The following is a 21,100-nucleotide window of genomic DNA, read 5'->3' as shown; positions in this document are numbered from 1 at the left end:
TAACGGAGAGCTGTTGATGGACTCTTTAGTAAAACACATAACCCCAGGGCTGTTTAGTGAAGTTACAGAGGTGTCAACTGTAAAAGCAATGAATAGCTCCCTGGCGTGAGGCTGGGTGCTCCCGTTCAGTATGTTCAGTGCAGTAAATGAGCGCTGAATTCTAATTTAACCTTGATAGATTTAAGACTATGACAAATATTAAAACGATTACCGCGAAGAGAAGAAATTGGATATCTCACTCCTTGCATCTTTTTGCATTTCTTATCACACTGTAGAGTTACCTTAAATTCAAATCAGTAGTGGTAAATGGTTTGTCATGAATATTGCTATTCACCATGAAATGCTGAACCTACAGAATGCCAACAACAATAAAACGACGCATTTGCAAACGAACGTTATGTTCACTAGTTTATTACATGTGCTAGTTTATTACATCAAATTATATCTGAATGCAATTTGCCATTTGGGAGTGTCGTTTAAATCCAGAAGACACAAATACCATGCAGGGCAGAGTACTGTGTGGATCTGGAATTGGACACTATGCTTTGACTCACTCATGATATGCTGTAGTTTGCCCTCCATAATCCCAGTTCATGAGTGCTGCACTACAGCTGAACCCATTATATTTTTGTCTTTATTGAGTGACCAGAATGTGCTATGTTCTACATGTGCATCAAACAGACAGCAGCATGCGCCACATTTCAGCTCTTTTTTTTAAACACAGCGCTCTCCTGGTATCACACTGTATCAAATATTGACCAAACAGCTGGAGTGCAGTTTTCTGCTTCTAAGGCCTTCTGTTATTGCCGAGGTGTTGCCTCTTACCTTGACAACTTGGTTTAGCTCTGTCCCACTCGGGTCTCTTGCTGTTGCCCATGACACACGTCAGTGTCGAGTAACCCTGCAGCAGGTAGCCAGCCTCGCAATGAAATGTCACCATAGATCCCAGCTTGTAGTCAGTACCCATTCTAGTGCCATTCATCACATTCCCGGGATCAAAACACGCCTCCCGCAGTTTAGCTGCCAATCAAAAAAAACAAAGCTTTTACAACAGTGACAACTACCTAAAATGAGAGGGATTTGTTAAATGCATTAAGCGTTACACAGATTGCAAGTTTCTGTTTAAATTAACAGCACTGTGGTATTAAAAACATTAATTAAGATTGTAAATTTGTGGCAATAGAGGAGGCTGGGTCTTAGGCTAATCTCCAAGTAGCTGTGTGTAGTGTTGTGTTCAAAAGACAAGATGTGTATCAAAGGAAATCCCCTGCTGAACTACATAAACATATTCAGTGGAAATGCTTAAAGAAGCGCATGCTCAAGCCTTTAGAGTACCTTTGTATTCCAAATGAAAGCCAGTGTAGCTCACAGAGCCGTCGCTACGAAATGCCAAGTACATGAAGTTGGAAGTGCTCTCAATCTTCTCAGGAAGTTTACTGTCTTGGAAGCTGCCAATCAGATGGGCGCTGCTGTCTGGCCCATCGTAGATGTACAAGAAATCATAGTTTGGCTCAATACTGAAGCTGTGACAAGCAAAAGAAAGAAACAAATGAAAGATAAAAACAGTTATTATTTTGCCAAGCCTTAACCACCAGATTGTACAGATTGAGAGATTTAGAATGCAATTGGGTCTCAAAATGAAAGTGTGCACTGCAATGCTAGAAGTGAGTCATGCCAAGCGATTTGTTTTGCATCTCCAGACAAAGAGATAAAAAAAGATATCTCCCCCAAGAGGTGAGAAGAGATTAAATTGTTGTGACACTGCGGTGGCACAAAATCTTCCCAGACGGCAACGGCAATCGTTTCATATTGTAGCGCTGTATATCAAATCACATGCTGCAGTCAGAGAGAGAGGGGAGCATTTGTTTTCAAAATAATGAGCGCGGTTTATGACGAAAATGTAAATAGCTTGGAGATAATTGCATTTGAGTTGGATCAAGGCAACTCCAATTTAAAATCATAACCCCATCCTTTCATTTGGCAATTCCCAAGAGTCAGAGAGAGAGACAACGGCATTGTGCTAACTCTATTAGACGTTTGTTTTGAAAGACAAAGCTGAAGAAGAAACATGGCGAGTTCTCCGCCTTCACCGCGAAGTGTGCGGAAGTACAGTAACAGCAGTGTACCTTTTGTTCCTTTCCAGGCTTTCGCAAAAAGTACTCGACAGTCAAAAGAAGACTGCCCAAGAAAACTGGCCTCGGGCGCATCTGTGGCTTTGCTTTGCAGATATTGGTGCTGCATGCTTAGATTGCAATTAATAATGCAAAGCACACAGTCGGACTATCTTTCAGCATATTTAACGAGATGCACTCCTATCACAATTCTGCGATATAGTATTCACCCACAAACCATGTTTCCCCACATTTCAGCAAAGCAGGCTGAAATACTACTCCTTCTAAGTGTCTGTAAAGGCACCGCTACTTTCTCCCTATCTCCCAACACACCTTGGCTCAAACTTAGGTCTTCTGCTTAACACACATGGTCAACTGTGCTTAATGCTGTGATGCTATAGCAGGTTCCACTGCAGAAAACAAGCAATTCCATTGCACAGCCCGATCCACTGCACATCCACTGAGAACTGAGTCCATTCTGTTTCAGACAGGTTACAAAAAAATACCACAGGTTTAGGGAAAGAGTCAGCTTGTAAGCTATTGGCCCATGTTCTTAAGGGACAACACTATTTTTCTTTATCTATTGGCCTTCTCACATCCTGCAAATTCGTCAAGTCCTCACATTTCTTTTGACTAAATACTTAATATAAGTGAAAAGTCCACACGTGTGAATAATACATCAACCCATGTGGTTTAGGTTCTGGTGTTGTCGTATTACCTGATGAAAGCCAGGGAGATGACATAGTCAGAGTGAACTGCGATAAGCCAGTCACAGTCTTTGCTGTGTGGGTAGGGATGGGGGTAGTTGGGAGAAAGGATGAATCCTGAAGACCCTGTCACATTCCCACCACAAGGAGCTTGAGAGATAAAAAGGAGGAAGAGATGAATGAGAAAAAAAGCTGTGAACACATAAGTAGTCTTTAAATGTGCTGCAAATGCCTTTAGCTAAATTCAGCTTGATACATGTGAGGCATGTACACTTATGGGTCGTTAAATTTAACTGGCTATTTCTATAACCTTTGTAAATCTCCATCAGCCGGTGGTGCAGTAACAACAATTAGGGCATTAGAAAGGCCACTGTTTTCCCCCTTTGCATTATAACACCGTGATACGCCTGACAATTGAGCTGATTCATTTCAATACGGTGTGCTTTTACAACACAATGCAATGCAGCATCTATGAAGTGTGTATTTTTCAGATATAAATGACTGAAAAAACAGTATGTATCCCTTACAAGACTTTATTACATATGTTATCATGTTAATTATTTAATCCGCCTTCATTGCTCCTTAATCTCTCTGGGACTATGTGAACGCGTCAAGTATCAATGTAGCAAATCAATCTGAAAGTCAACAGACTCAGTAGCATGGCTATGTTTGTGACTATTTCAATGTCATTTTTACTGCCTCGGGCACTCCCCCACTCCCCATAATTCTTTGCGCGTCTGTCAACTGTTGATTTTGATGAATAAACTAACAACTGTCACAGCACAATGAAGCAGTGTTTGTAACACGACGGTGACTGTGCTGTTTTTATTAGGCATGGTGACACTTTATTAGCACATGAACAGCTGACATTTACATCAAGTTTTCAGTAACACAGAGATGCTTCTGGTGTCAGTGGATTATGCCAAGTTGTGTGATTTTGTAATTGCGCTCCAAGACTTGCAAACGCCTAGGTCTTTCATGACGAGAAAAAGAGTCTGTTAGACCAGTTGGCAGCAACTCAAGAACATTTAGGTTTCTTTGGACCTACTTAGTGTAATTATTTCTAATTGCATCGTTAGGTAATTAGCCGTTAAGCTCCAATAAGACACTGTTTTGGGAGACCATAGACTACTCAGTCTTTTAACCAACAACAGAAGTGGATTTGTCCACATAAGAGCTGGCAACAGCTCAAACATATCTGAAGAGTGTTGTTTATTCTACACACACTTTTAAGACATGAGTGAGAGAGAGTTATAGTCTCATCTGCAGTCAGTTAATAGACAAACTCTTTGCTCTACCTCTTCCTCTCCACATCTCTTCTTCCCTCTGATCCTCTACACTTCCCTGCGCAACTTCTTTCTTCAATCTCCTCCACACTACCTCCCTTCTCTCTTTAAATCTTTCTCTCTCTCACCAATGCAGCTTGGAGGGCTGGGTTGCCAGTAGTATCTATTTTCCACTTGGATGCAGGTGATTCTGCTCTCTCCCTGCAATTCATATCCCGGATCACAGGAGAAGGTCACAGAGTCACCCGGCTCCCGCCCTTCTCCGTTGCGACTGCCATTCATGGGAATACCTGGATCTCTGCAGGCTGTTGCAAGCGAACCTGAAGGGCAAACACATACGTGTGATTCACAGACACACACCAAAAGCAGCTGGGGTCCGACATAAAATGCACAGGAAAGAATGCACAAGCGTTTCCATGTAGGGTTATGTTTAAACTGCAGCTCAAACAGAGTTACAGCACAGAGCCCATCACAGCTCATATCAGTCAAAATCCTGCCATGTTTTCCTAATCTGTTTCTCTAAAACACAGCTATGCAGCAGCCAAAGGCTTTGATAATGTTCTGGTAAATTCTGCTGGATTTCACAAATATTCAGCATAACAGACTCTCAAGATAGACTCAAGACTAGTTTAGTTTATTGAACTTCTGTGTTGTTGTTGTTGTTGTTATTGCTGTTTTTCCTAAATCAAACATATCCAACGGCTCATCAAATTAAATATGTAAAACACAGAAATTTGATCTAAAAGGGCAATGTCTATTATATAGCATTCAATGTGATTAATATTTCATAATGTCACATACAGTAAAGTGAAACAAAGCTTTTATGAGTCCTCTGAAAATTAAGTACACCCTATATTCAATAGCTTGTAGAAACAGCTTTAGGAGAAATTACTTGAAGAAATCATTTTCTTCAATCATTCTCATGACTGACTCACTGACTGCAAAGCGCCCAGGTCCCATGGCTGCAAAACAAGCCCAAATCATCATCATCCTTCCACCTCCATGCTTTAGTTGTCATGATCCACGATGATGTGTGAAGTGTTTGTTTATACGTGTGCCTCCTCCCATTAGAGTGTGAAGCTCTCTCTCCAAAGTGTGTGTACGTATTTATGTGTTTGCCCCTGACTGCTGGTTTGAAAAATTGCAAAATGAACCCAGTAACTTGCAGGTTTTGTTCCCCGAAACCCCATTCATGTCCTCATTTATAAAGTTGCTATTAGAGCGTGTAATAGAGATAATTAATTTGCATTGAACACCAAAATCCTGGTGTATTGTTATTTCACTATTTTATTTTATTTTTAATCTAATCATTCAGTTGTCAAAACAGCTATACGGATAGAAACAACAATTAGGTCGAATTGTTATTAGCTGAGAATAAAATCTATAGTCTCCATCTTTCTAACACTGTGACTCTGTGGACAGTAATGCAGTTGTCAAGCTGTCAGCCAGCTTCCCCACACTGAAAACATTTAGTGCACCTCACTGCAGTAATCACTGTTTACATCAAACCTGTCTGTGTAAAGGTTTGGACATATACAACACTGATCAATAATCAATCATTTGTCATGTTGTAATCAGTCAAATTAATGGAAAAATGTCTGTCATAGATGGGCACATAATAATCAGACAATAATAATCAATAATAATCAGACCCAAACAATATAACCCCCCTAATAAAATTATGAATTATCTTGCATAAATAGGGTGTTGATTTTCTTTACCCATTTCCGGTATTACCAGCAAAGTAGTTGCATGTTATCATCTGGGAATTTACCCAGATTTATTTATTTATTTAGACAAAGATCTTGACTCCCCCAAAGTTTAGCATAAAGTTACGCAGATATAGATGGGATCCAGGAGATGATGTGAATAAGTGAATGAAGCTGGTTCTGAAATTACTTTAGGCTTCTAAAACTCAACTAAATATATTTTAAAATGAGTTTTTAAAGCAGCTGCAGAGAGCTGATTGTGTTTTGAAAATTTCATGTTAAAATTTCTTCACAAATTGAAATTCATTCATTAGATGATATCAAGCAACATTTTTGAAAGGTTCAGCATCTGAAATTCAGACTATGACATATATTTTCAGCTACAAAAAACCTAAATCAGTCTCAGTGGGTTGACCCAGAACCCGTTTCGCCTGAAGCTGTCATAGGCTCCGTAATGGATCAGTAAACATGTCCACTTGCACAGCAGGATGGTATTTACAACGGTTCATCCACTAAAAACAATTCTGAAATAATTAAAACCTGTAAAAGCTTCAATTTCAATTTCTTATCTTTACAGTAAATCCATTAAACACTCAGCAAGCTGTCTTGTATTTTTTGAGTTGATATAAAATTATTATTCACAGAAACTGAGTAAAATGTTTGCTGGTTAAACTGGGAAACATTACAGAAGAGTTTGCTGCAAATGTCATCACACATTTTTATCCACTAATAAAAAAAAACTTTAATTAAAAATTGAGGTTATTGCATCCCATCAGTACATTAAATTTATACTAAATAATTACTGAAAAAATTAAAGTGTCATAAAACTGCAGCAAAATTTTTTTTTATTGAACTAAAAAAAACTGACTCCAGAGCAGATCCTCCCAGGCTCTGTTGCTATCTGAGTAACCAATATCACAGGTCCATCAGAGAACTATCTGATATGTTTCTTCAGACTTTTAGCGTCAGTTTCTGTCAGCAACATTTTATCAGGTTACAGTTTCCAGCTTCATCTAATGAAAATTCAAGGATGGTAAATGATGACAAATGATGAAAAAATATGAATCTTAAAAAAAAGATGACAGAGTGGTTCAAGGTGATTTTCTTTCCTCTTGTTTTTTTTAAGATAAATATCATGTTCAGCACTGACATGCTTCATATTCCTTAGTCCACTGAAATTAAATTGATTCTCTGTGCTTTATTTACCCGTTGCCATGGTGAATTTTGGTATCAGAGCTCCACTGATGATGGCCTTCGTTCTTTACTCACGCACAAGCTTAACTTAAGGTGAATAAACACAGAGTTGATTAAACTAAATCTGATTAGCTCTTCTGGAACCAAAATCTCAGAGTTGCTGATCACAGTTACTCAGCTCAGAGTTTGTTTTTAAACGCAGAGTTCGATGAACCTGCTTCCTGGAATAGAGCCCTGGGTTGTTAGCTAAAAGCCTTGAAGAAACAGTCTTTGTAAACAGTAAATTGTAAATAATTATACACATATGCACACAGTGAGCAGTTCAGTAGGAGTGAGAATCTCTTTCTGTTGAAATCCTTTTTCTTTTGTTTATTGCTTAGGAGTACAGGTTAAAGAATTGTCTACTGTTTGCCTTTTATTTTGTTTTAGGGAACATTACGAACAATAAGAAACTTCTGTTAGTCATTTTGGCATTGCTTAACTCTGAAGTGAATAAACTGCTGCTCAACATCTTGAATTGTTATGTGCTGCAGGCTTTTTCTTGGGAGTGGTAGAGTCTCATGTTAGCTGCATGTTGGATGTCTAATTTACCCCTAGGATGGGGACCTAACGAGCTTCAACCAAATGTGTTGCTGTGCATTATAGACAAGCATCTCTACTTTTAGTCTCATCTGTCCAGCTGTGCTGCCATGTTGCAGGATGCTTTCTGCTTGAAATAAGCCACGCTTGTTCAATGTTTCTCTAATTGTACTATGATGAACATGCCAACTGATGCCTGTGTAGTCTGAGACATAGCAAATTAAATCAAAATCCAATATAAAAAAATCTTCCACGGTATTTTTATGGGTTAGATTTTGTTCTTCATCTTAGTGCCTGGTGGAAACTCTCACTACCACATTAATTTGATAGTGGGAGTGATTTCTTGCTTACATTTTTATTTAAGGTAGTATATTCTTAATGAAATCCTACATGACTATTGTTCCCATCATCCCTTCCCTATTACTCGCATTCAGTTCTGAAAACCACCAGCCTCAGGCAAGCAGCGTATTTAAGTACAGCATGTCTGCAGAATCAGTTCCATTTTGCAGCGCAGTGCAGTGAATCCCATATAATTGATTTTTGTATTAGGCTGCCTGTATGCTAAAGAAAACAAAAACATTACAAGCTCATCATATTTGGCATGCATGTTGTTTCATTTTCAGTTTGCTTCCAGATGCTTAGTTTTGAAAGTAGTCATCAGCAAAGCAAATGCATTATGTCACAGCAGCAAATATTGCATAGTAGACAGTCAGCAGTGAAGTGTAACATATCAGAGACTTTCACTGCTCATCAAGACATTATTACAAATTATTCTGAGAGATCCATAAGACACAAATGGAAAAGAACAATATTTGGGAATCTATTAGAAGTCAACAGAGAAAGAGGCTTCAGCATACTCCTTTCATGCACTGAATTTGTGTGATGATCCTTATACAGATCTGCTCAGCAAGACATTAGGCAGCGGTAAACAACATACTTGTACATTGAATTAATCACACTATTCTCAACTCTTTGCAGAAACTGTTATTGAGATCAAGGGAAAAAAATACTACCACATAGCTATGTAGCTCGCAAGATACACTCACTTGAGAAGTCAATGGCAAAGCCAGACTTGGTGATGTAAAAATCAGTCTCAAACTGAATGGTGACGATGTTGAGAGTCGAGTGGATTCCTTCAGGCAGCAGTGAGCCACTAACTTCCTTCAGAGACATTTCATTCTCAGGAGGCCCATCCCAAACCTTCAGGATGTCATGGGATGCCTCTGTGTCGAATGCAAGAAACTGGAGGCTGAAAGAGGTGAACACAAAAGATTGTTGGCATAGTTTGGTTTTAGTTCACCGCAAGTCTCTATCGCTGACCATATGCAAACTCTCTATTAGCTTACATATGGTTAGAATGAGTTAACATTAAATCAATTCTTGTATTCTCTTTTTGTACTGACGTAAATGAAGTTTGCATTCATCGTACACTGCAAATACAATGAAAACCCCTCAAGCTGGGGCACCAAATAGGTGTTGAACTTAGCAAGATTCAATTAATTCTAGAAACAATGTCCCTTTGCTTTTGGGCATTTTAGCTGAGATTTGCTATCATCAATCAACTTCTTCTAAAGTCAGAATTACACTATGAGACCACAGACTTATCTGCAATCTCATCAAGAGATGGCCCGAAGCAGCTCATCTCACAGAGAATGTGTGGTTGACTTTATGAAATCATATCATGTTTACTTCGACCTCTGAGCCCAAATCGGTTTTATTTCACAGTAATAGTGGGAGCTCTCAGCCAAAACAAAGGAAGAAAAAAAAAAGCTTCCATGTCCCAGTAATATTCCTCTGGGTGCTGTCACAGTGTCTACAAAGTCCCTCACACAATCATTCTTAATGGAGCTGCTGCAGGCCGTTTTTCTTGATGACATCTAACTTGAGAGGCGAATTCTTCATGTTCAAAATCTTAACTGCACATTACAACATCTCATGCAAACATTTTACGGATGTTTTCATCTTTAAGTCCTTTGAAGTCAGGGCAAGTTATCTGACCTCCATTAATTTATGATGCATTTAAATCATCTCCCCGCAGTTTAGTTCTAGGCAATTTCCTTGTATATATTTAAACTGCTGTTAAAATCCTTCTAACGTTAACACACATATAGTCCACTGGATGCTCTGCTTAGTTCATTTTAAATCATTTATTTTCTCTTTCACCATCCATTTCATGAATAATTTGCATTTTTAGACAAATTCCTGCACATCTTAATTAACAACAACTCGAAAATTATTAATACAAACGTTATTAATCATGTAGCACAATATAAAGAAAATAAACAAAATTACATTTATCCTAAATATGCAGTACATGCATGCATATGTAGACATCGGAGTTACCTGACGATGTTGCCAGAATTGACCTCAATTGTCCAGGTACATCTCAGGTTGTTGTCATAGGGGAAGGGATAGCCAGGAGAAAGGATACGCCCAGTAGACTCACCCTTAAAACTGCCACCACACTCCGCTGCATGCGCACACACACAAACACACACAAACACACACAGAAATATTGAAGCACAAATACAAAACTTGCACAATACAAAATCAAGATTCTTCCACAGACAAAAAAATGTGCATAAGTTAAACACACACAAACACACACACCAACTAACAACTAGATGCCAGCTCACTGCAGCTCTGAGGGTACAATGTGCAAAAATTTAAGCTTAGCCACAGCGAACAATCCTAACAGGTAATGAGACTGCGGCTTCCTGTCTAAGCAGAGAAACTCAGAGATACAAAACATGTTTGCTTCCTAATGAATCATTAATTTGGTTAAAAAGACTATAGAGGCCAGGCTACACTGTAGGAATGACACTGCTACAAACGTTAAGAACTGAACGGATATCTTATCATCCAATCTACTTTGTCTCTTCCTTGGTTATTGTCTTGCTATCTATATTACATAATAAACGCCACTTAATTAATAGGAAAATTGCATTAGATCACTACATTGGTGGGCTATAATCAGTATCATTATGCCGGGCAGATGTAAAAGACCTTGATGGCAACGAGGATGTGGCTCTGGGGAAATGAATGGAAATGCCATTTCACCACAGCTCACTATTAATATTGATCTCTCAGTGACACAGCACTGTTATCCAGTTAATCAGTACATCTATTTATTTACTCATTGCGGTTGTATTAGACATATCACAATGGTATAAAGAAGAAATGCTCCAGCAGTGGAAAGCATTGGCATTAAAAGTGCAATTCTGCACACGTCCGGAATTTGTAAATCATCTTTTACCCTAATCCATCACTGTTAGACATCAAGGAACAGACACTGCTTCACAACACCTTCCAGACTTGAGCAGCGTGCAGGTAATAGCTTTATCATTTCTCTATCTTTCCGTCTCAGCATGTTCTGAATATGAAAGTACAGCCAGGACTGTGTTTTATGTCCAAGTCTCAATATGACAAAAAAAGATACGATAATTATTCCTTTACTTGTAGAAAAACGCAGATTAATTGCTGGGGGATTAAAACATTCGAATCAAACATTCGACGAAAGGGGTACGGCAACACAGCGAAAGCTCAATAGCAATCCTATACACTATAACACTATAGTGTTCGTAATCATTCCATACAGCCAGTTCTGCATCCAAAACACACACACAGATCAATTATTCACGAGAAAACATCAAAGCCATTTAAATTCTCTTACCAAATGACAAGCGGCGTATTTTCTTTCAGCAAAGTTCAATTAAGAACAAATCATGTTGGGATAAATCCTTTGGATTAACACCTAGCTGAGCAGTGGCTGTTCTGAATAATAATAAAAGCTACAAACAGCAGGGTCTCCATCCTCTGGACTATGACACATAGAATGGAGACCCCGCTGTTTGTAGCTTTTATTATTATTATCTAGACAGACAGAACAGAAAAAAATTCAGCATTCAGGCAAAAAGGATTACCTATACATGAAGGAAGAGGGTTGTCCCACGCTCTTCTTTCACCAGTCATGCACTTTAGCATGCCAAAGCCGTGCAGAGTGTAACCTTGGTCACAGCCAAACGTGATGGCACCTCCAGCAAAGTGACCCTGGTCACTGATTTTGAAGCCAAACTGTGGCACACCTGGATCGTCACAGTGGGACAGCTCAAAACCTAGACAAGAAAGAAGAAGAATGGCATAGGGTGGTGATAAGAACCAACACATTAATGTAACACAGTACTATGTAACAAAGTCTACTGTCATTCGATGAACCAGTACTCATTTATCTATACTCTAAAGAGGTATGGATTTAGCTTTGAGTATCGATTTCCCGTTGGGCACAGATGAGGGTTCATAGTCCTATTATATTACCAGCAATAAAAGATTTCCTTTGGACAGAGACCATAATTAGGCATTCATAATTAAATGTTCAATTGAGTGTGGGCATTTGCTATGACTGAGAAACAGCCTATCCACTTGGAACGCTTGGGGAGAGGAAATTAAACAAGCCACAAACAAGAAAATGTGATAAATCTTTAGCTCAGCATGCTTGAATATGGCCTTCATATGTTGTTCCTCTCTTTTAGGTACTAAAGTGTTCCGCTATGCAGCAAGAGTGGCCGCACATAAACCCAGCAGTGCTGATTTATGGTCTCGTCTCACCGCGAGGTCCGTGCCCATGCCAGATGTTATGGTAGTATTACAAGTGTCATGCCCAGTATAAATCTCCAGCAGTTACCGCTCACATTTAGGAAATTACCTCAGCACTTTTGGAAGGAGTCATGAAAACATGATAAGATTTCATGTTCTGACAAGATTTAAACTGACCATATCCCACCTTCCCCTTGCCCCCTTGCTGCTCATACATCACTCAGTTCTCCTTACATTAAAAAAAAACCCTTTTCATTTTGGCTCAAATGATTGCACTTGAGAGATACAGCTTACATTGTGCCATTTACCTTGTGTGCATCCATGGATAAGAAAAAATATCACAAATGAAATCCAATTATGTGATACTTAATTACGGGGTATTCTGTAACTCAAAAGGAAGCCTGTAATTAAGCCATTTCTTCACAACTAATTTAGATACAGATGGCAATTTATATAGCCGTTGCAAATGAGCCCACATTCCTGATTAATGTACATTTTCTTTTTTTATTTTTGCAGATCTGTCAGGCTCCGAATCCTCAAACCCTTCACAACTAATGCCAAACTGAATCTTACAGCAAAACTGTTAAAACGTTTCTCTTATATCTATTACCAGTTGTACCTTGCACATTTGGCGCCATTATCATAGAGTGAAAGCTGAAGACATAGGAACTGTGAGTTATCAAAAAAAAAACCTTTTCATTATTATTATTTTCAAACCATTCAAAAGTTTAAAACTGATCAAAACTGAAAACCAGAACTTCATCCTAACTACTCTCTTGAATTCTACATTAGAAAGCTTACTGGTAGACCAAAAGATTTCAGAGATCTCAATGAGCACACAATTGCAGGTGAAAGACAAAAACACTTTAAATTGGATGGCAAAATGCAGTGTCGCCAAAACATTCTCTCTTCACAGTAATAAATTGGAAATGGTTAGCAACAACACACAGTCAGCAAGCCAATTAGGGGGGAGAGAAAACCCCATCTATTATTGCCCCCCCTTACAGCAATGACCGAAACTTTTAATGCGCACATGCACTTGTGGATTTGTACACACACACCCTATGCAGTGCATGCAAATACAAACTGGCAACACACACAAACCGCAAACAGCAGCATAGTGACTTCAAACAGTCCTAACAATAATTCACCTGCTTTAACAAGGTACAGTTAGGCAAGCAAGGACGCTAATTGCAGAAGTGGAGAGCAAAATAAAAGAGAGAAAAAGGACTCACATGGAGAGAGACAGAGGTTGAGAAAGGACAGAAAGAAAAAAGCCAATTTTCCTGCTGGAGTGGAGCAGAAACACCATGCTGTGTTTAATGGATACCCTGACAGTGAAAGATACAGCGAAGCGGGGTGAGGGTCAATTAAAATTTTCTTTCAAATTCTGCTACTTCAAATGCCTGGCTCCCGAAGTGAGGCTAAATTCACTCATTTGGAAAAGCTTTAGGGCCCTCCTCCCCCAGGGAAATGAAATGTGACTTACTGTGGTATATGAGCCGGAAACCTGCAGCCGTCTTCTCGTGGTCAGAGTAGAACTCAAGCCACAGATAGTTGGAAGTGCTGGTAAGGGACAGACCTTGCATCAGCGTGCTCGTGTATGTGCCAAGCAGTGGCGCTGCCCCATCTTTACCGTCATACAGCTAATCGGAGACAGAAAGGAACACGAGGGAGTGTTTTGTTGCTTTGATTAAGAATTAAAAATTAATACTGAAGTAAGACAGCAACGATTAAAAAGAAGCTATTAGTGTCATATATCCGATTTTATATGACATCTCTATTGCCAAGCCAATGCCCTAAATAAAATGAGATAATGAAGAAAGGAGCATCCATAATTCATTCCATTGATCTGAGAGTATATCTGTAGAGCTTAGCTAACAAGGCTCGTGACAGATGGTCTGGAAGAATAACTTGTCTTTTTAATTAATACCATTTAAAAGTAGAAATATTTTAACAAATATTCACCAAATATTAAATGTTCTTTATTATTTAACTACTTATTTTCAGGCAGGCAGTTGACTCTTTCCACTGCTTTTCAAGGCTCTTAGAAACATGAGTTTGAAATTGAATCTTTCTTTGATGTTGTGTTTATTTACTTGTTTATTATTTTATGAAAGAATGACTTTAAGTAGAAGCATGCTTCCCTGACTGATATCTGTGAAACAATAAAAAATGAAAAACAAAAGGCTCTGTGTTCTTTCCTTTGAAACGTTACAGAAGGGCTCTGTTTTGTTTTTCCATTTCTTAAAGGTAATCTACCTCTCTGAAAATGTTTTCCACTTTTGAGATATTCCCGAGATGACTGAGTACAAGAGACTATACAGCTGCATTACTAGATGGATACAGATACTAGTCCACAGTGCTTTGGACTAATAACAAAACATCTGCATCTAAAAAATATATATAAATAAATAGTGCACTCCAGCTGTGAGGTGGGAACAACACAGCCACTTTCATTACATGTGTGGTGCTTATCAAATCTGTTAATAATGCCCACGAGCAAATGCTGCTGATGCTGTCACGTGACCTTCAGACGTCTAAGACAAAACAATTCTGCATTTTTTTCCCATGCAATCCTTCTTTTTGCAAATAATAAAAAGTATCAAGACCTTGCTTGCATACTTGAACATCAATTTTTAAAAATGACACAAAACTGAAGTTGCTTATCTACTTTGTGTCAGCAAAGATGAGCGACTGCTTTGCTTACCTTGAGAACATCACCTTGAGCAAGCTCAAAGGTGCTGGCAGTGATGTTGATGCCTTTTCCTGTTTGGACCTGAATGCTGTACACGCACTCATGGCTGTTGTCATAGTTCATTGGATAGTTGGGGGACAAAAGAACTCCCTCATTGTTGGAGACTGTTGAACCGCACTCAGCTGCAAACAAAAAAACCCCAACAACAGACACAATCAGCTACACAGCAATATGACCTGCTTAAACATATTAGGAATACATTCACGAAAATTAATAGACACCATAAAACTGGTTCATTAGCTTTTTCCTAACAAGATAAAAGTATATTTCACACATTCTACTTAAATGAGAAAGTGTACATCCCTTTTTATTACCTTACCTCGTGAAAATCATTTTTTAACTGAGACAGACACATTATGAAACATAGATTAGACTATTAAATAATTAATATTTAATGTAACAACATTCACTTGCCTTGCTGCCTGGGCTAAATAGCAGAAAATTACTTAACCACAATTAACTTGTACAGAAAAAAAAGTCCAGACTTTCAAAGACAGGGACATCAGAACATGGCATTTATCATGCAACAAATGCACTGATACTTTTAGTCTGTAAGTCTGACACAAGACCAGGTCAATGTCAAAAACATGCTAGGTACACTATCACAATGACTAAATCCCTACAGTAACCTTTTGAAATGTGAATGTAACTGACCTGCCTTTAAGCCTTCATGAGTGAAAAGGACATCTCCCTAGATAGTTTAACCCAGCAGCTCACGTCAGTTAATCACAGGTCTATCCTTTTAACTGTAGTCTACTTACATAAATCCAATTCTGCTGGGTTCTTAAATGTCAAATAAGAAAGTTTACATCTGTGTTGAATACATTTTAAAAGCTGACACTGGCTAGTTGCATAAACACATACATAAACAAGAACGGAAACAGAATAAAAGCAGTTGACCACGTACCCACACACCTTGGCAGAGGGGCACTCCACATGCGGCGCCCACCTCCCAGGCACACGATCTCCCTCGCCCCCTGCAGACGATAGCCCGTATTGCAGTAGAACGACAAAGAGTCGCCAATGCCAAACTTGGAGCCCGTGTGCCAGCCGTACCGAGGCGTTCCAGGGTCCTCGCAAGGTTCAAGATCATACTCTGCAAATAAGACAACAAAAATTTATTACGAATCCTCTATCTATTGCTTCTTTTGAAAATAACTCCCAGTCTTCTTGTTTGCTTCCATCAAAAAAGACGACATGTTCAGGCAAAGCAGCACTGTAGTTTGTGGGGATTACCTGTCTTGCTCAAGGAATCTTCATCAGGCTGGGAAGCCAAACGTTTGATTCCAGGTTGTCGGGATAAAGAATGAGCTCTCTAAAAACTAGGCCACTCTCAGTGAAATATTTTTACACATGGGGCTGCTGGTGGCCTTATAATTTGAGAAAATGCAGCCCAGGAGTAGGAGGAAAAAGGTCTTACTCCCATCAGCATTTCTCTCACGGTCTGTATCTGGCAGTATGCAGAACTATACGGAGCCTATTGATTTCAGCACCGCAAAACATTAAAGCAGCAATCAAGTGTAGGATGTAGAATGATGGCCTTGGCAGACGTTCATTAAAGGTCATAAAAGGTTAAAAAACGAATTCTAATAATGAACTATATAGATGCTAATTGCAGAGCATGAAAGAAGACAAAAATATATTCACAAATCATGTTTCATGAATATTCATGGATTCATAAGATATGTCTCACTTCAGTGAACAGCAGGCAAACATTTAACCCGGATGCTCATGAAACAAGGCTTCTCTACCTTGCTATTCTCTCTGTGTGTCACTCTCCTCTCTCACTCTTTATCCGACCTTCTCTATGAGCCCTGCACACTCAGCATCACCATCTGTCTCATCTCCTTTCTGTCCCTTTATCTAGCTCTCTAAACCGTGTATCTACGGCTGTTTAATTCTCCATTTCTTACCATCGATATGGGGGGCCCATTATTTCTGTACAAACCTCCTTCTCCTTCTGCCGTCTTCAGTCCTCGGGAGACTGGCCCACATGCAATGCTTTGATGATCATTCTCCTCACGATCAGACACCCTCTACCTGCATGACCCTGTTGTCTCTTAATTATCCTTCTCTGACTGACACAGGCCTGAGGCATGGTCTGTCTTAAGCCTGCTGACCGACAAATCACTCCTTATGCTACTTTATGCACGCTTTAGAGAGGCTTAGTGCTTTTGATCTCATCAATGAAAGAACTGTCTCTTTCCACGTGCCTGTGACTGCTTTTCACTTTTGCTTTCTACCCCTCGTTTTAATTACCCTTAGTCCTCTTTTCTACCTCCTCCACACAACCCTCCATCCTCTGCTAAAACCTTTCCTGCCCTACCACAACTCCCACCTCCATTCCTTCTACAGACATAGCCCACATATGGACTCATACCTGAGAACGAAATGTTGAATCCCTGCAGCGATATGGAGAAGTCAGAAATAAAGCGTAGCTGGGCCTTGAAGTTCCCATACAGACCAGCATTAATTGGTGCAGGCCTCTCAGAGCCAGTCAGGCGAGCGAGTGGCTGAGCGAAGCTGCCGTTTTCTGTTATCAGAAGGTAGTCATGGTGATCCTCCAGGTGGAAGGAGTGAAAAGTGAATTGGACACCTTGGAGGAGAAAATAGGAAAGTCCAGTGATAGAGGTTTCCAGGAATATATAAAGAATAACTGAAAGGAACAGTGTCATTCATAAATTCATGGTAACATGCATATTTCATGTTCATACTGACTGACAGTACTGTGTAAAAGTCTTCAGCCACCCCCATTTCTTTAGAGTTTGCTAGGAAAATGGGAAATGGGCTTGATGATTTATTGAAACATGCAAAAAAAAAAAAAAAAAAAAAAACATTGGAAAGATAAAAATAGAGCTTGAATGTTTTTGATAGGTTTGTAGCTTGAACCTATTCGCTGGAACGTTGAAGACAATATAATTACACCGCAAGCAAGACACGAAGTAGGCAAAGTTTTTCATGTTTCTCGTGCACGGGAGAGAACCGGACAGACGCCGTTCCTTCGCTTGACCCCAGTTGCTCTCGACCGCTCCCCCGTAACACTGCTTTTTTATTGAGGTTACATGAATATGCATAGGTTCATTAACATATGACGTCTACATACAAACAAAGAGTACCGTGTGTGTGTGTGTGTTGCTGATCAAAGGGTCATATAACATAAAAGCACACAAGCAAACATCCTTGGTCAGGAAGAGGGTAGTCTCACCCTAGATAACACGGTGAGGAAGTCCAGCATTTAAAGCACTTAGACTAGAACAGACGTAGCTACGTTTATCCTACCATAAAACAATAAGACAAGGTACGACCTCTCTCGTGCTCCCAGAGTGCTCTCTAATACACACAAAGTTTGCAGACTATCACTACACAATTGATTATACACCTCTAAGAATATATGGTTAAATATTTCTAAGCATAAATGACAATCAACAATACAAAATCTAACAGTTTTCAACAAAGCCTGAACTCTATTAATCAGTATCATCAATAACAGTTCTGCAGGCTTCTGGAAGGTCATTCAGAGCTCTTCTTTGGATGTCAGGTGGATGAAAATCTGTTGCTCTGTTTCTGTTTTTATAATTCATCAGTTCTGTCAAGATCCCCAAGACCGCTGTCTGAAATGCAGCCCCATACAATGACCAAGCCTTCATCATGTTGTACAAATAGCTGAAGAAACTCACTGTTGACACTCACTGATGATTTGACCCAAACATTTCAAATTTGAATTCATTATTTCATACCTTTCGGACCTCTTGCTAGTCCAGTTTTTGTGTAATTTGGCATACCTGTGCAGTAAACAGTAGAGTGATTATCTAAAGATCTAGATGCATCTATCAGATTCTGCCAGGTCTTTGATGGATTTTTCCCCCCTTTTCTTTATGACATGAATTTCAGATATGGTATCTGTATCATGATTCAGTCAATTTCCAAAGAAAAAACTTTGAAAAATCTTCAGAAAAGGAGAACTGTTGCTCATTGGAGCACTGACTGATTGGATATAAAATATAAAATATAAAGAAACTAGTGGCCGTTCAAGACTCCTGCACAGTGCTGCATAAGGTTAAGAATTAATGTTGTTGTTTAAATTTAAGGAAATGGGCTAAATATGAATGCAGTCACCTCAAAATGAACCTGGTAAAACAAAGACTTGTCTTCTAGCTTGCCAGTGAAAGATTTTCCCAAGAAAAGAGCATAACTAATGATTGACAGTCAATGAAGCAAACAGAATCTATAAATTGTTTTCAGGTTGGTGAAGATGATGTTTTCCATCAATAAAATGCAACTGAAATTTTAAGCAAGTAAACAAGGCCTATATAAACAGTATATTTCCATTTTATCACACTGTAACTCAGACCCAATAACAACATCTTCATTCTATCCATGATGGCCACTTGGCTGCTTTTCAGCACCATCAGTGATGGCATTTCAATGCCATCTGTTGAATCTGTTGGAATATGACTCTATAATGTCCTCCACAATGCTTGGCTCACTTAATAAAGAAAGCCCCAAATGGCTCTAGAATAAATAACAAAATGAAATGATTGATTGTCTTCTGTAAAACGCCAATTATATTACAGAGCATGAAGGCAAATGACCAATTAATCAAGAGCCAATCTTGTGAGGAGACTTTCTAATATTGTAATACAGTCTGTACACGTGCTGGTTAATAAAAAGTGGCTAGTTGCATAACTACTACCTCTGAAGTGGAATTTCTTGCTGATTGCCCAAAGGTAAAAGCATACAATACAGCGATTAAAGAGCAGAGAAAATAATCCCAGGAGATTTTGTGTATGTTGTGGTGAATTTGGAGGCTGTGGTGAACAAGTCATCCAATCTCAATAGCCAAAACAGGTGAGCTGACGGGTGACTGGTTGGCTCAAATATGGCCTGAGAAGCAAGTCAAAAGTTCAAATCCTGTCCAGGGACCATTTAGACTTTCTCTTTTTCATGTTCTGTCTATTTGCTAGTATTTGCTATATATATATATATATATATACACTCAACAAAAATATAAACGCAACACCTTTGTTACTGCTCCCATTCCCCATGGGATGGACGTAGAGACCTAAAATTCATTCTAGATACACAATATAACCATCCCTCCCAAACAGTGGTCACAAATCAGTCCAAATGTGTGGTAGTGGGCACATCTGCTATATTGAGATAATCCATCCCACCTCACAGGTGTGCCACATCAGGATGCTGATCTGACATCATGAGTAGTGCACAGGTGTACCTCAGACTGCCCACAACAAAAGGCCACCCTGGAATGTGCAGTTTTTTGCGCTATTGGGGGTCTGGGGACCCAGAACCGGTCAGTATCTGGTGTGACCACCATTTGCCTCATGCAGTGCAACACATCGTCGCATGGAGTCTATCAGATTGTCAATTGTGGCCTGTGGAATGTTGGTCCACTCCACTTCAATGGCTGTGCGAGGTTGTTGGATATTCGTGGGAACTGGTACACGCTGTCGTATACGCCGGTCAAGCACATCCCGAACATGCTCAATGGGTGACATGTCCGGTGAGTATGCTGGCCATGCAAGAACTGGGACATTCTCAGCTGCCATCTGCCCTGAACAATGTGAACCATGATTCATCCGTGAAGCGCACACCTCTCCAACGTGCCAGACGCCATCGAATGTGAGCATTTGCCCACACAAGTCTGTTACGGCGACGAGCTGGAGTCAGGTCAAGACCCCGATGAGGACGACGGGCATGCAGTTGAGCGTCCCTGAGACGGTTTCTGACAGTTTGTGCAGAAATTGTTTGGTTGTGCAAACCAATTGTTCCAGCAGCTGTCTGGGTGGCTGGTCTCAGACGATCTTGGAGGTGAACCTGCTGGATGTGGAGGTCCTGGGCTGGTGTGGTTACACGAGGTCTGCGGTTGTGAGGCCGGTTGAATGTGCTGCCATATTCTCTGAAACACCTGTGGAGACGGCTTATGGTTGAGAAATGAACATTCAATGCACGGGCGACAGATCTGGTTGACATTCCTGCTGTCAGCATGCCAATTGCACGCTCCCTCATTGCTTGTGGCATCTGTGGCATTTTGCTGTGAGACAAAACTGCACATTCCAGGGTGGCCTTTTGTTGTGGGCAGTCTGAGGTACACCTGTGCACTACTCATGATGTCAGATCAGCATCCTGATGTGGCACACCTGTG

The 21,100-nt window shown here is 39.7% G+C and overlaps 1 protein-coding gene across 2 annotated transcripts in view; it reads right to left on the bottom strand.

Moving 5' to 3' along the window:
- LOC147318685 (CUB and sushi domain-containing protein 3-like) overlaps positions 1-21,100 on the bottom strand; it is a 255,640-nt gene that overhangs the window by 116,322 nt on the left and 118,218 nt on the right. For both annotated transcript variants that reach the window (XM_086310755.1, XM_086310756.1), the window contains exons 20-30: positions 17,318-17,533; positions 15,845-16,033; positions 14,890-15,059; positions 13,669-13,825; positions 11,510-11,701; positions 9,930-10,056; positions 8,633-8,835; positions 4,233-4,424; positions 2,830-2,968; positions 1,336-1,523; positions 826-1,020 (exon numbers count right to left, since the gene is read on the bottom strand). In XM_086310755.1, coding sequence (XP_086166881.1) covers positions 826-1,020; positions 1,336-1,523; positions 2,830-2,968; positions 4,233-4,424; positions 8,633-8,835; positions 9,930-10,056; positions 11,510-11,701; positions 13,669-13,825; positions 14,890-15,059; positions 15,845-16,033; positions 17,318-17,533 — 1,968 coding nt within the window. The remainder of the gene's footprint in view (positions 1-825; positions 1,021-1,335; positions 1,524-2,829; positions 2,969-4,232; positions 4,425-8,632; positions 8,836-9,929; positions 10,057-11,509; positions 11,702-13,668; positions 13,826-14,889; positions 15,060-15,844; positions 16,034-17,317; positions 17,534-21,100) is intronic.

Source organism: Aulonocara sp. 'chitande type north' Nkhata Bay, linkage group LG11 (assembly GCF_057382095.1).
Source record: "Aulonocara sp. 'chitande type north' Nkhata Bay isolate Kocher_YH1m ecotype deep benthic linkage group LG11, A_spYH_male_GT1.1, whole genome shotgun sequence".
Classification (NCBI taxonomy): domain Eukaryota; kingdom Metazoa; phylum Chordata; class Actinopteri; order Cichliformes; family Cichlidae; genus Aulonocara; species Aulonocara sp. 'chitande type north' Nkhata Bay.
This window is presented reverse-complemented; position numbering and strand designations above follow the sequence as displayed.